Below are 15,133 nucleotides of genomic sequence, written 5' to 3'. Positions count from 1 at the left end.
TACAATACTTAAAATGAGAATAAAAGTGGCATCGGTATTGATACTCCATAGTATTTTTTTTTGTCATATTAAATGAGTGCAGACGATCGAATTGATCATCTGATTGTTAACTGTTTTGACCGTAAGAAGTACAAACAACTTCCTACAAAGCTATATCGAAGACGAGTTGTGCATACTACACTATCTCAATCACCCTTCAAACCGGAACAAGGCCTGACAAATGTTTGCTGTTTGGTAGCAGAATAATTGCTAATGGGCGCGGTACCGGACGGGCCAATTCAAACCCTATGTAACTCAAACATATACATATGTACATTGATGTATCTGTCAAAATTGTCTTTTATTTTAAAGGTTGTTTGAAAGTTTTTTAAATAAAGAATATATATAGATATTTTATTGGCTGTTTATCTGTCCCGATTATTAATAGTTGTATGAATTTTTTTTTTTAATATTTCATTCAAATCAGTCTGTAGAAAGTTTTATCGATTTGAAGCACTTTCAAAATTAGACGTACATACGTATATATAAGTAATTATAATCACAAAAAAATCGATTGTCAGGATGTTATAAGGCTTTATTTTTTGGTTTCATTAACACTGTTAAATTTGGCTTTTAATTAAATGCGGGTTACACCGAGTCAAAACACACCACGAGCGCAAAATTTTATTTCAAAAATAGATCCTAAATGTGTAATTCGTAAATCGAATCATTGTTTAATCATCCATAATGTCAAGGTGACGAATAGGCTTACCGCAAGGACACTCAGATATCAGCCCCTATATAAACAAAAGGAGCCAAACAAAAGAACGACTAGTTACAAAAAACGCAAAATGAACACATGTCTGTTTGGGTTGTATCTTTTCGTGATCCTTGGTGAGTAAGATAATTACTACATATTTATTTAATAAAGCAATATAACTGCTATTAATAATCTTAGAATTAATTTTAATAACACATTCATTTCTGGTGAATATTAAATGAAGTAATGTAGAAAGTGTGTTTTTTTTTTAAATAAAACATAATGACATGACTCGTGATAGACTTTTTTATTTTATACGAGGTAATAAAGCTACAAGCTGCTAACATAAAAAAGAAACAGAAAAATATCATCTTTTTTATATCAACACATTGTATGACGTCGCGAGTTTATCAAAATTTCTCTTTAAAAAGTCATCCTGCCGCTTTTACAGAAACTCGTTTTCGTCCGACTTCGTTTAAAGTTATATACAGATACTTATATGTAGTGCAGAAATGTATTTATTAGTTTGTTAATCTTTGCTGTTTTAAAGAAACGACTGTTAGAATTGGCAAAATATTGTTGCTGAAATGAATTATAGGCATTTTAAATCAAAGTTTTTATACTGTAACATTTTTATACTGTAACATTTTTATATGGTAACAGTTCAGATCAGAAATTCAAATTAAAGTTATGATAATGGACAATATTCCAGTAATCGTCGTAGGTCACATGCTATAAATATAACAAACGACTTTTGGACTATAAAACTAGTCTTGTACCACACTAAGAACTAAGAAGATAGTGCTTTCTTATCTTTAAAGGTTGTCATAGCGACGTGTAATTTTTATAATTCGATTAATCTATTTGGTTTACTCTAAAATATAGTTTGTCATTTCATCTTATGGTAATGAATTATTTTAATATACAATAACTTATTGCTATGAATCGTTTGTACAGATATGTTATGCGTTAGAGATAGACTTTGTCGAAATAATTTGTTCAAGTAAAATTTTTAACAAACAAATAGTTAAAAAAATATTATAATTAAGTTTCAATTAGCCAGTGACTCATTGTGCAAACATTGAAACACGCGTTGTTGATGGTTTTTTCAGTGTATTTTAGGTAACTAGGTTATCTCTTAGCCATCTGAATTCGGTAAATAAAATATGTTTGTTTTGTACGATATCAATATTGTACAAATTGCTCAGGATATTTTTATTTTGATGTTTTATGGAATAAAATCTTTATGTGAAATTCGTATGACATAATGTTTTGAACATTTATTATTTACGGTTTATGTTTGCTTGATTTTCAACGAGTATATGTAATATTGAGTACCTATATATATTGTGAGTCAGGATGAATTATTAACTATTGATTTTAAAGCCAAAATACAGGTTATTCTTTAAATTTATTTTTATTGATTTAATTTTTCTTCTTGAAAATATTTTAAATGATTAATTTGTAAATTTTGTGACATTTATTGACTAAACAGTTATTTCAGTTTTATTTAAACATGATTCAGTGTATAATTTTATGGAAAAACCTATTTTATTCACGGCATCATCACAGGCAGAAATATTAAAGTAACATATATTTGTATTTTAAATAATTTGCGAGATTCACATCCGCTAACTAATACATTATAATGATGTATCTTAATCAACACACAGCGCTCAACGTGAAAGCTTTCAAAGGCGCCATATATTTCGATTTAATAATTCACAAATATTAAAATGACATCTTCAAAAATTAAATGAATCCTTTCGTTATTTTTGTATTTAGTTGGACTCGAAATGAAAATACCTAAGCTTATATTATAATTACCTATTGTAAATGGATATTACCGTTTTATACACTAATAAATAGTTAACGCCCGCGGCTTCGCTCGTGTTTTAAGGGTTGGTCGTGAGGCATCAGGCATAAAAAATTAGCTATGTCCTTTCTAAGAGTTGACGCTTGTTTCATAACAAAATGTAGGGGTTCAGTGATTTGCCCTTGAAAGAGTTCCAGGCATGTCTGCCTACTACAACCAGACAGGCCCGCATAGGCGGGCCGACCGTAAGGTAGCGATCCCGTGGCGTCCGCCGAAAGACGGAGAGGGTACCGCTGGTTTTTTAGTGGGTAAACCCGGTGTGCTTGGGCGCACTCGGCGTCCAGGGTTTCGGGGAGTCCCACACACCGCCCACTTTCCATCACGTGGGGGAAGCGCGTAAAGCGTTTTTCCAGCGAGAAAAAAAACAAAAAAAGACCTGTCTAACAACCATTTACTAATGCATTTTTAATATTAGTATAGATTTTCTATTAAGTTGTTTAAAGTATTTATTATTATTTTTACAGCTTTCTGTGGCGCGAACGATCGAAATGCAAAGTTAAGATTTTATTTCGAGTAAGTATAAATTTATTTGTATTTCCAGGTTTTGTAATACACACAATATAATAATTTGATTAAGTAATATTTCGTAAACCTATAATTGATAACCAAACTGGAGCATTAAGTATTAATATTATTTAGTACGCATGATTTTATCGATACGTTTAGAGAAATCTTGGTTTTCAATATCTCATGATATTGAAAACCAAGATTTACCGCACATAGGTATAAATAGTGGTGCTTGCCTTGAACCCGAAATCATCGGTTAAGATGCACGCGTTCTAACCACTGGGCCATCTCAGCTCAGGTTTGAATTCGAGCCAAATGTTATTGACGAAATAAAGCAATTTATTTAGTATTATATATGTATTAAGTATTTTTTTACATAAAATTTTATAACCCCAAACCCTATTTCTTCCAGTTCATTCAACAACTTCACTGAATTTTCAATATCCGAGGCTCACGAGATATTTCTCACGTCGTGGTACAAGCCGCATCACGGGACTGTGATATTTGCTCACGGATTTACAGGTACCCTATTTTTTATAAATCTACGACGTGCTTTCTAAATGTATGTATATATATTATATCATCCTTAGGTAACCTAATTAAGCGCTTTAAGAACGGTAAAAAAAGTAGCGCTAGGTTCGCACAGCTGAAATTATACGAATGTTCTATTGAGAAGAAGCATTGGCTTACTGAATCACCCTTTAGAATATTGGGTAATAAATTGAGAAATATAAACAACATTTGAAGGCAAATTGATGCGATATAATTGATCGAAAGCTTGTATATAATCTATGATGTTTATTATATGATGGTTGATTTCCGAAAAAATAGTGTTATGAACTTCGGCGAAACTGTTATTGGAATTTTAGAAGTAAATTTAGTGGAAATAAACAGTTAAATGTAATTGTGTTGTATTATAATTATATATATTAATTATAAACAACATAGCTGAGCTATTAGTAAATCGCATGAAATACGTATTGTAAGGTTTGTTTAACTCGTTCTTCCATTTTAATAGGCTATACGTCAGAATGTTTTGATACGTTCTGGTTATTTCACGACGGTCTTTTCACCACAAAATAACCAAAAACTACTATAAATCCAAGTAAAACTACCAAACCAAAACGTTGCTTGGTCTAAGTTAAGTCAATTTCGCAATATATAATAAAAGGGCACTTTGTCGGTCTTTAACGCTGAAACATTCTTAGAAACAACTTTATTAGTTGGACGCCGGATTCGTACCTGGGACTTCGGAATTCGAAGCCGTATAAGCTGGCTATTAAACTAAACAGACAGCGCGCGTAATTTAGACTATCTTAAAGGCAGTTAGCGCGGCCGAGATATATTCAGTCGCTATGAATTTAGAGTAGACTAAACCCAGACAAGCGTCACTGAGTTTTCAAGAGCTTAATTTACGTTTATAATTCATATCGTGCTCGGCTTTGAAGGAAAATCGTGAGAAAATTCTCGTGCCGGATGAAATTCTGCCATATGTAAAACTGCCAACCTTAGATCAGCTATTAGATAGAGCCTTCTTCTCAGTACGGGAGGAGTCCGGAGGCTTATTTGAAAAATCAAATAAGGTAAACCCAAATGTAGATATTGTTTGACGAATTTGCCTTTGTAACGTATAACATACGAGTATATCACATTTCAGGCAAGCCAACTGGACCAGCAGTCACAGAAGTCATCACCACATATCTAAACCAAGGAGAAAGTAATGTAGTATTACTCAATTGGGACTACTTGGCTTCGGCGCCAACGTCAAATCTTGCCAATTCCTATCTCAACTGGGCTGCCCCCAATGCCAGACAGGTAAATAACGCGTGAATTGCCTTCACAAAAACCCAAGTCTTTCGCGTGTGCCGTTTCAAAACTTCTATTGCCATCGCGATTGAGGAAAGAGTTCTCCAGTTCGGAAAGTCCGTATTAAACTTTGTTACATAACTTTATACAAGCCTTATCTATACTTGTCTTGTTTAATTATATGTACTAAGGTGAGGAGTTTTTGTCATTCCACGCTACTTCGATGCTGGTAGAACCACATTCACCAGAATTTCATTGAAATTAGACATGCAGGTTTACTTATAAATAAATATTTGGCGCATGGAGATCAATCATCCGTTAAGATACACGTGTTTTAACCACTGAACCATGTCGGGTCGCTTGGCGGATTGATAACAAATATTTTCCTTGACATGAGGATAGGATGGTTTCTTTTTTTTACTATACAAATAATAGGTAAAATATATAGTTATACTTGTAATCAACCCGCAACGCGAGCTAAAGAAAACGTAATTTAATTTACTGTTTTTATATAATTGTGCTTCTCAATTGATGATTAAAATGTATTTGTGTTTTGTTCACTGTTTGCGTATTGGAGATACTTTCGCAAATCGAGTTAACCGAGGCTTAATTAAGGAACACAAAACGTTTTACTCGTAGCCAATTAGTACACAAGCAAATAGCTGCAACCGCGCGTTTATTTTTTACTTACGTTTTCATAATAAATAACAACTTTGTACAAGCATCCCTGGGCACCAGCCGCTCATTTAGTAATTTAGTATTGCTGTGTTCCGATTTTAAGGGTGCGTTAGTAAAACATCTCCCAATGTTGCTGGCGTGTTTGACATGACGCCCATAGCGCCCAAGTGGTCAGTACCCATAGTATTGACCACTTAAAATAACAATATCGTTTGTATAATAATAATAATATTAACTGCCTCACTGGTTACAAGGTTTACTCGAGATCAAGCAGATGAGCAGTTTGATAGTGTAGTACTTTACTTAAGAATGTATGTTCCCGACTCACTACTGTCGCGTCCGTTTCATCCATCCAACTCATCAAGACCCTGCATTATACGGTGGCGAAACCACACGTGTCTGTTATATCTCCTGCACGTTGCATTGCCTTGTTTAGTCTTCATTAAGAATGGTCATCGACTAAAATCGGTCAGCTCTTCTGACTTGCTTATAATTTATAACTCTTTCAAACGCTTTCGAATGTAGTTGCACGTTTTAGTTTCAATAGCCTTTGAGCCGAGTTAGCTCAGTGGTGGGAACAACTGTATCTTAACTATGATAGGGAGAAGTTCATGTGAGCAGCATTGAATTTTCTTCAAACGCCGTTAGTCCAGCAGTCGCATATTTTATTTTGATAATCTTTGTTTTATTGTACCTTATGTGTATTTTAGCTGGGAGTTGATCTTGTCGATGCTTTTATTAGTCTCGCTAAGGCTGGACTAAATTTGAATGGAACTCATCTCATTGGTCATTCACTCGGTGCGCATATTTGGGGCATTACTGGCAGCAACTTGGCGTCAAAAGGAATAGTGTTGCCACGGTAAACTTACTTTCCCCTATATATTATCATAATTTAGTTTCAGTTACCGATAAGAAAAACTCTACAAGACTGCAAACTGCCAAACCGATTCTGATTAAACTGATGAAATGAAATATGAAGCTTGATTACTAAGGAAGAACACAAGCTACTTTTTCATCCTTAACATCAGATAAATGAAGAAGGTTTGTTTTTGTATTATAGATTATATAGATTAATGTACATTATTTTAAAATATTTTAGAATCACGGGTTTAGATCCCGCTGCTGCAGGTTTTGAGAAGAAACGGAGTCAAAAACTTGACACCTCTTCGGCTGCGTTCGTAGATATTATTCATACGGATTATAACAAGTACGGCATGAGGACGTCAACAGGCACGGTAGACTTTTGGCCAAACTTCAAGATGGGTCCCATTGTTAAGCAACCAGGCTGTCCGCATCATCCGACACCAATGTTTTCTAAAGACGGTGAGTGATGATTTTTTCAGATAAATATGCAATCATACTGCAATATAAGGAATCTATGTTTTTTTTTAATTTAATTTACAACGACCCCGGGCTTCCAGTTGCCCTTGTCTTTTTTACATTTATTCATTTTGGCGTTTTATATTTTTACTCAACATCAGCAGCAAATAATCTATGCTAGTAAAGCAAGGCAAGGGAATAAAACACATTATAGTAAAAACTTTTTTACTACTTACTTACTTTTTAATTTTTATTAAATTTATTTTAAGTTGGTAACATGGCTTACAGTATATTAAACCGAGAGGAATCGTCACATAAGGAAAAGCGTCAGGCTTCCTCCATGCGACCTTTCCATCTCTTACTTTTACTCTCTTTCTTTTACTATATACGGTTTCATATAGCATTATATAACCTAATTTTTCTTATTGTTTTGTTTCTCAAATAATTTTATGTAATTCATTGTATCTGCAATATTATATAGCAATGACTTCTCTGTTCCAAACGGGTGTCCCACATAGTTTTTTTTGTGTTTTGTGTACAAATTCATTTTATTATATATATACTAAACTATACTATAAATATTTTATACATTTGGAATTTCTTCTAGATTTATGCAGTCACAATAGGAGTTGGCAACTTCTGGTGGATGCAATTAAATATCCGGGAACTTTAATAGGATCTTACGCTAGGAACTACAGGACTTGGAAGAATTATTCTAAGGTTGAGAGGGAAGCTGTGACGCTGTATCTTGGCAAATATGATAAAAACTTGTAAGTAGCCTTTTATTTTACATAATATACGTTTAGCGTCACGCTTCTAGTTGTAAAACATTAGTTCCTTTCTGAAGCGTTACCTTAAATTATTTTCAGTACTTTTCATGCGAATGACAAATAAGTAACTTATAAACACCTACATGAACACAAGCACACACGTTTATGAACTCACACATGCACGCAATCAATAACGTTTAAGTACTTTAAAAAAAAAAACGTACATTTTCTCAAGTACAAAATTTTTTAACATTGATTATTATTACATCATTACACATTAATTTTGTTTTAAGCTTTTAAAATACTTTCTTCAATGAACGTGTGATATATTAATGAAATTGTATTAATTTAAAATAATGTTTTCATTGATTACAGGCGTCCAGGAAATTACTATCTCGTGACTAGATCTGAATCACCTTATGGCATTGGAAGAGAAGGTCTTTAATAATACATAAATTATGCGTCTGTATTTTATTATAAATATTGTTTCGCGCATATATAGTTAAACTCCATGTCTCCATTGATTTGACCTAATCACCTCCTACTCAGTGATAAAAAAATATATGTGTATAATGTATATCTTCAAAAACATCGCTGTATTTATTTGTACTCGAATTTCGCAAAATCCGGTGAATATTTTCATATAAAATTTGTACTATTATGTTCAGCGTGTTTCAGGGATGGTTTTGCCTAAATATTATCATACAATATGATTTAGCGTATAACGAACAACGCGTAGCTAGGCTTGTTAGTCACTACATATAAAACAATGTCCCCCGGCCGCGTCTGTCTGTATCTTCGCGATTAACTCCAAAACTACTAAAAGGATTTTCATACGGTTTTCACTAATAGGCAGACAGATTCATAAGGAAGGTTTGTGTATATGATTTATTAAAGTTTTTGTGTAAATTGGTTTAAATAGAACGACAATTGTTAAATATCGGAAAAAAGCAACAGAAGTATGTAAATAAGGTAAATATGTAAAAAATTAAATGATGTCACACGTGTGAAGCCGTGTTACGTGTTACGGGCCACTAATTATTTTTATTTATTGACAAGCTGTCTGTCTCAACTTCGTTACAATTGATGCAAAGTATCCTTTATTAGTGAGTGTCTACGTTGCGAAAGGTGTAACTATGCTAAATTCAAAATCAATTCGACCTATTGTTTCGGGAATTACAGCAAAAATAACTACAATCATGGTATTCACAAAAAATAATATGATTTCGCTCTTGAAATAAATAGAACTAAAAAAATATCTATTAGTTTTCTGAAAGGATTTTTAGATTATTTATGAATAAAAATGTTATGTAATTTTAATAAGTTATGTTATTTAATAAATACTATAAAAGCCTCTAAATGCCCATTGGTTCGCCAAGGCCTTATTTTCCTTGGTGGAAGCTTGGAGCTAATTCAACCACGCTGCTCCAATTGACTAGATACACATGGTAGATTTTTATTAAAAGTAGACAGATTTAATAAATATTGACTATCAATTAAGCGAAAATAAGAAAGCAAGAATTATTTATTATTCATAGCTCATCAGCTCAGCGTATTCTGGCGAACACATTTCCATTTCTATTTAATGTGAGTAACATTAGAAACATCTTTTAACATCGCACAAGAGTGACTCGTGAAAAATTGACCAATTAATCATTTATTGAAGTTTCACGAGGAGCCCGCCGAAATCGTTAAGCACTTAAGGATTAAATAGCTGCTTTTTAACTTATTCCAAATGTATATACATCATTAATATATCTTAAACAATTCAAGGGATATAAATAAAATTAACATTTGTAATAATTATGCTAGCTCTCCATCCCGACATCATCCCGGTGAAATAAGTAAGATAATTTATTTTATTTACTTCCCAATCACGTCGCCATCAATCGGGTCTACTCTAAACTATCATCTCAAAAAAGTTCAACTAAGTCAGTCCAACCGTTTAAGAGTTGCCTACATAAAGTAAAAAAAGTAAAGTAACAGCCTGTACATTTCCCACTGCTGAGATAAGGCCTCCTCTTCCATTAAGGAGAGGGTTTGGAACATTTTCCACCACGCTGTTCCAATGCGAGTTGGTGGAATGCACATGTGGTAGAATTTCCATGAAATTAGACACATGCAGGTTTCCTCACGATGTTTTCCTTCATCGCCGAGCAGGAGATGAATTAAAAACATAAATTAAGCACATATATATATAGTGGTCCTTGCCTGGGTTTGAACCCGCAATTATCGGGTAAGATGCACGCGTTCTAACCACTGGGCCATCTCAGCTCTATCAGCATAAACACATACGGAAAAATTATTCAAATATAGCAAAATAACCGTCCAATTCTTTGAATCAATTCTCTCATTTACTAAAAGAAACAACAAATCCTACTAGACTTGTAGAAGTAGCTAAGTGAAATATACACACATACAAAAATATTATATGTAACAAGATTTTGATTTCATTTATTTTCAACCTATTTACTAACCCATTCATGCCTTTGCGTTCAAGCACCAATGAATTTCATGTCCTTAATTCGTCCTCATTATAATTTATTTACGGCAACGGAAAAATTGTCAGGTAGCATGCGTGTTTAGGAATCAATTCTGCCACATTTACATGCGAAGACATGCGTTGGAATAGCGAAGTAGAATGAGCTCCAATCCTAAAGGATCCCTAAGAAGACCATGACCATGAAGACATCGATTATGTTAGCGATTATAATATTATTATATATTTGTGTAAAATGTGTATGACATTGCTATAACATACAAAACTATATATATTTTTGATGTATGAATTTTTAAGAGCGTTACTCGAATATTAGATTTATTATAAATTATTTATGTCTATTTTAATTTACATAATGTATTTACATTAAGGTTGTAATTGTACAAGATAAAAAAAAATAAAAATGGCTATGCATAATCGCATTGAATGGTGACAGAATTGCTGGGCGAAAACTAATCCAGCGCTCTTGAATTTATTTATACTATGATGATTATAATTTAATTTAGTTGAAGTGTTAATGTAAGTCGATTATGAAACTATTAAATAAATATTTGTGAATATTAATAAATGTCGTGTTTGCTCTTCCATTTACACATGTATCCATGACGTTGTCGATAAAATTTTCATTGCGTTTTAAAACAGGCAGGACGTAACCGAAGTCGTTCGCAGCATCTGTTTGACAATTTACGCTTTCAATAATGGCCGACAATGCCTTTGAATCAGTCGTGTACGAATTAACAGCGAGCTAAATTAAAGCCCTCAAACTTTTTTGTGGGGGAGATGTGGACGTGGCTCAATGTGGCCAGTTCATTCTGTTTTTTCAACTTCGGCATCGATAAAACGAAAATTAGCATCAGATTCGATGAAACAGACTTCCACTTTTAAATAAAATGTATACCTAAGCAAATTTTAAGTACATTTCTCTTATACTTACGAATGGAATGAATGAATACAGTTCACTCATAATAAAGTATCTATAAATGAACGAATGATATTGTCCATATAAAAGCTCAAATTAAAGTGAATCTTAAACGAGTGGCTATTGTTGGCTCGTAGACCGTAATTACATATGAGGGGAACTATGGATTTTCTTTGAGTAGCAATCGTTTTCATAATTCAAGCTAATTCAGGGTGGAATGACACTATACAGTTGTCGTGGACGAGGCTTGAGCATTTATAATTGAAAAAATAATTTTAGATTCAGATCATTGACAATTTTTATTTGCTTAGGAAAAATAGAACAGCCTCTGTAAGTGGAAGCCTCTACAATGCATACATACGAGCGAAAAACTTAATCGCTATATGAGGTTGTGTTATTTTTCGACTGTATATTTTAGCTTTATATAATTCCTTTAAGTAAAATAATTTAAAAAAAGTTTTTGGAATTGAAAGGATTTCTTTCTTAACAGTGAATAGAATAACTTATGACGTTTTAATATTAAATTTATAATCAACCAAATACCCTGCCAGTATTTAATTTGTGTGACTGTAAGTAGTTTACAAAATTATAAACAAGGTTTTGCATTGCGACGTCAATTAAAATTCAAAATTTGTGACTTTAAAATGTCGTGATATAGGGCCTGCGTGTAGCACGAAATATTTTCATATCATAATTTTGATACACTTTGACATACATTATTAAATCATTTATTTAACTAATATTAAATAACTTACTTATTAAATATAATCCTTTTTATATAAATAAATATGATAATATTAATAAAAAAAAGCTATTGTTTGCTCGTGGCTTTTCCACATGTGAAGCGGCTTGCTTCATACCAAATTTCCTCAAATTCGGTAGAATAGTTATATCGGTATAATTTAAATAATTATGATATGTAACAAATTCCTGTATTTTTCTGTTAAATTAATAGAACTTTATCGAATCACATCTCTAAAGTTAGGTTTAAGTTAAGGTGATGAACTTTGAAGTTGTGTAACGTAATATCGAAAGTGTATAAAATCGTTTCAGCTTACACGCTTAGATTAAGTTGGTACTTATTATGTATTATACATACTTGGTCCATAATATTATTCAAAATTAAATCAATAAATTATTGAGTGTTAAATTTCTGAATTTGTCTATTAAAAAAGCCATTTCATTACAATAATTCATCTAAATTTTTAAATAATATTACATTGTACTTGTATGTTTTTAATATATGCAAATACATATAGGTATAAACATTTGATTTCTAAAAAATTAACACTAGCATCGTACCACGTTTACAGTAACATACAGACGTAACTCGCGGCCGTTGTTAGTTATCCTAATGCGAGCATAAATTGACGAGGGTAGTTTTATTGAACGGCCACTAGTATAGCATTTTGTTAATAATATGTAAACTTTTCAATACCCCAGGGATGTCATGTGTGCAAGAATTAAATATTTTAACTTATTAAAAAATCTTACCCGTGCCTTTCTATCGGCAATACTTAAATTAATTCTTATAATTAATTTATATTTGTAATTGAAGATAATTTAGCATATTTTTAGCTTTTGCTTTTGAGAATGTAATTTTATATATATTTTTGTGTACGTATCTAATTTGTGATTTGTTAATGTTAATAAGTACATAAATTATTATTTTAAGTAAAAAAAAAATTAATATTCCTTTTATGTGTTTCAAACGGTATTTGACTATTTCTTGTTAAATAAATTTAAAAATAAGAAAACAGATGAAAATTTATTTTGTTAGTCTGAATCCCTGGACTAACATTACATAATTTCATTTCATGCACTTCAAAAGTACTACTACTAGTTCCTGCGGCATTATCCGCGCGAAATTTATAAAATTTTACTTAATGCAATGAAACTGTCAACTTCCATTTCACACCTTCGAAGAGTGAAGATTGGCCTTACCTTTGCTCTAAAACCATTTTCATACCAAATTTCATCAAAATCTGTAAAGCAGTTTAAGCTTGAAGAGGTAACAGAGTTACGTACTATAAGGCTATAAACCTTACAGATATAATAAATTAAGTTGTTATTAATACTTCAAAGTTTTGGAACTGAAATGGTTAATTAATGACGTTTTAACTGATTCAACAACGGTCGCTGTTGATAATAGAGCATAGCCTATACATATAATTAATAGTATATAGTACTTGGAAATATTATATGATAGTGTACTATATACTTCCTTAGTGTCATAGTCTAACGGTAATCTGACACGATCGGAGAGAGATCCGATGTCGGCAAAACGTCTTTCCCTGCTTTCTGATACACGAGATTGTGACACTGTTCGCTTTCAAACTTCAAGCGGTTACCGAAACTTCATAAACAGATCAAAGTCCTTATAGTTTTTTAATTATGTGATATAGTTACATGACGAAATTGACGTTTTAAGAGATATTAACCATTCCTTTAGTCTAAGCGCCACCAATCTTGGGAACCTAGATTACAAAAATAACTATTATTGCTCAGCGATAGAGTATCTGATGAGTGTGTACAAAACCAGAACAATTTTCACAATGGGTTAAGCCAGGGTTAACTACATCAACGAGCTACGTAAAATAAAGAACGGTACTTTAGTTCAGAATGAAATACTTACTTATTCTAAAGTGGATATCTATTGGTCGACGCTGTTTTATTGAACTTTAGCCGCTATAGCACTTTATTATTAAAAAGTAAAGTTCTCAGTATGCGGCAGGGGCGCTTGCTGTCCGTCGCTCTATGGGAACATATATGAAAATTGGATTAGAGGCGCGACGAGTGCAGAATTTGTTTCAACTTCGATTTTATATGCAATGAAACTTTATAGCGCTAAATATCAAAATGTTTATAAGCTTAGTATATATAAACAATATTTTATCTCGAGTATATAATATTAAAAGTAAATAATGAAAAACGTCGCTGAAATATTAACTTAAATTAATTTTGGATTAGATCCATTCGCTGATAACAAACATATATAAAAATTGATTTTCATTAAAAAAACACAAGCAGCATTTCGTATTTAGAGGAAAATGTTTGTGCTATTTTTAAGCCATGGAAAAATTGATCATCATTTTTATAAATCTACTGCATTATAGTTTAGCCACAAAAAGCGAATGCAAAAATAAAAACAAATGAAAGTTATCGGTAGTGCGTAACGACATGACAACTCTTTGTGTTAATGTTTTTTTTATGACACAGGTGGCAAACGAGCACGAGGCTCACCTCATGGAAAGTGACTACCACCTGTAACACCAGGGGGCTTGCAGGTGCGTTGCCGGCCTTTAAGAAAGGAGTACGCTCTTTTCTTGAAGGTTCCCATGTCGAAGGGGTTCGGAAGAACCGCCGGCAAAAGTTGGTTCCACAAAGTGGTTGTGCGAGGCAAAAAATGTCTTAGAAATCGCGCTGTTGTGGATTTTCGGGCATCGAAGTGGTGCGGGTGAAATTTCGAATTTTGACGAGATGTCCGAAGGTGAAATTCAGCAGGCGGGATTAATCCGAACAGTAAAAAACATTCATTTATAGAGGTAACCTATTTATAGAATACATACGAATATGTATTCAAAGTATTTGTATAGTTTGGTGATATTTTAATAGTAGTAACAATGTTAAAAGTACTCTCAATTTAAATAATTATTGACTATTATATTACTGGAATTATTTCGATGTATATTCTCATTTATGAGGTGTATAGCTGATGTTAATTTATGAAGGTGATATTATTGAGATTTTCACAATAAACTTGGTCTTCGATAATTTAAACGCAGGCAGCCCTGGAGCTAGGTCGCGGGTCAGCAAGCGTTCTGCCCACCTCGCCTTGTCAAATATTAAAACGTATGAAACAATATTCTAACTTTATCGACACCATTATTTTTTCTATTATTAACTAGCAGTTGTATGTAGTAGCCTTTTTTATTTTGTAAAGAATAAAACATTAATTTATAGAGATAACTTATTTATAGAATACATACGAGTACATATTTAAAGTATTTGTTTAGTT

At 32.5% G+C, this 15,133-nt stretch overlaps 1 protein-coding gene across 1 annotated transcript; it reads left to right on the top strand.

Moving 5' to 3' along the window:
• Positions 1-712: 712 nt before the first annotated feature.
• On the top strand, positions 713-8,532 carry LOC124531908 (phospholipase A1-like). Its single transcript, XM_047106477.1, has 8 exons — positions 713-873; positions 3,080-3,128; positions 3,535-3,644; positions 4,780-4,937; positions 6,317-6,465; positions 6,706-6,929; positions 7,534-7,696; positions 8,072-8,532. The coding sequence occupies exons 1-8, from the start codon at positions 831-833 to the stop codon at positions 8,139-8,141; spliced, it is 966 nt and encodes a 321-aa protein (XP_046962433.1). The 5' UTR covers positions 713-830; the 3' UTR covers positions 8,142-8,532.
• The last annotated feature ends 6,601 nt before the right edge of the window (positions 8,533-15,133 follow it).

This window comes from Vanessa cardui, chromosome 8 (assembly GCF_905220365.1).
Source record: "Vanessa cardui chromosome 8, ilVanCard2.1, whole genome shotgun sequence".
Classification (NCBI taxonomy): Eukaryota; Metazoa; Arthropoda; class Insecta; order Lepidoptera; family Nymphalidae; genus Vanessa; species Vanessa cardui.
The sequence above is the reverse complement of the archived record's forward strand: the minus strand, read 5'-3'. Positions and strand labels throughout refer to the sequence as shown.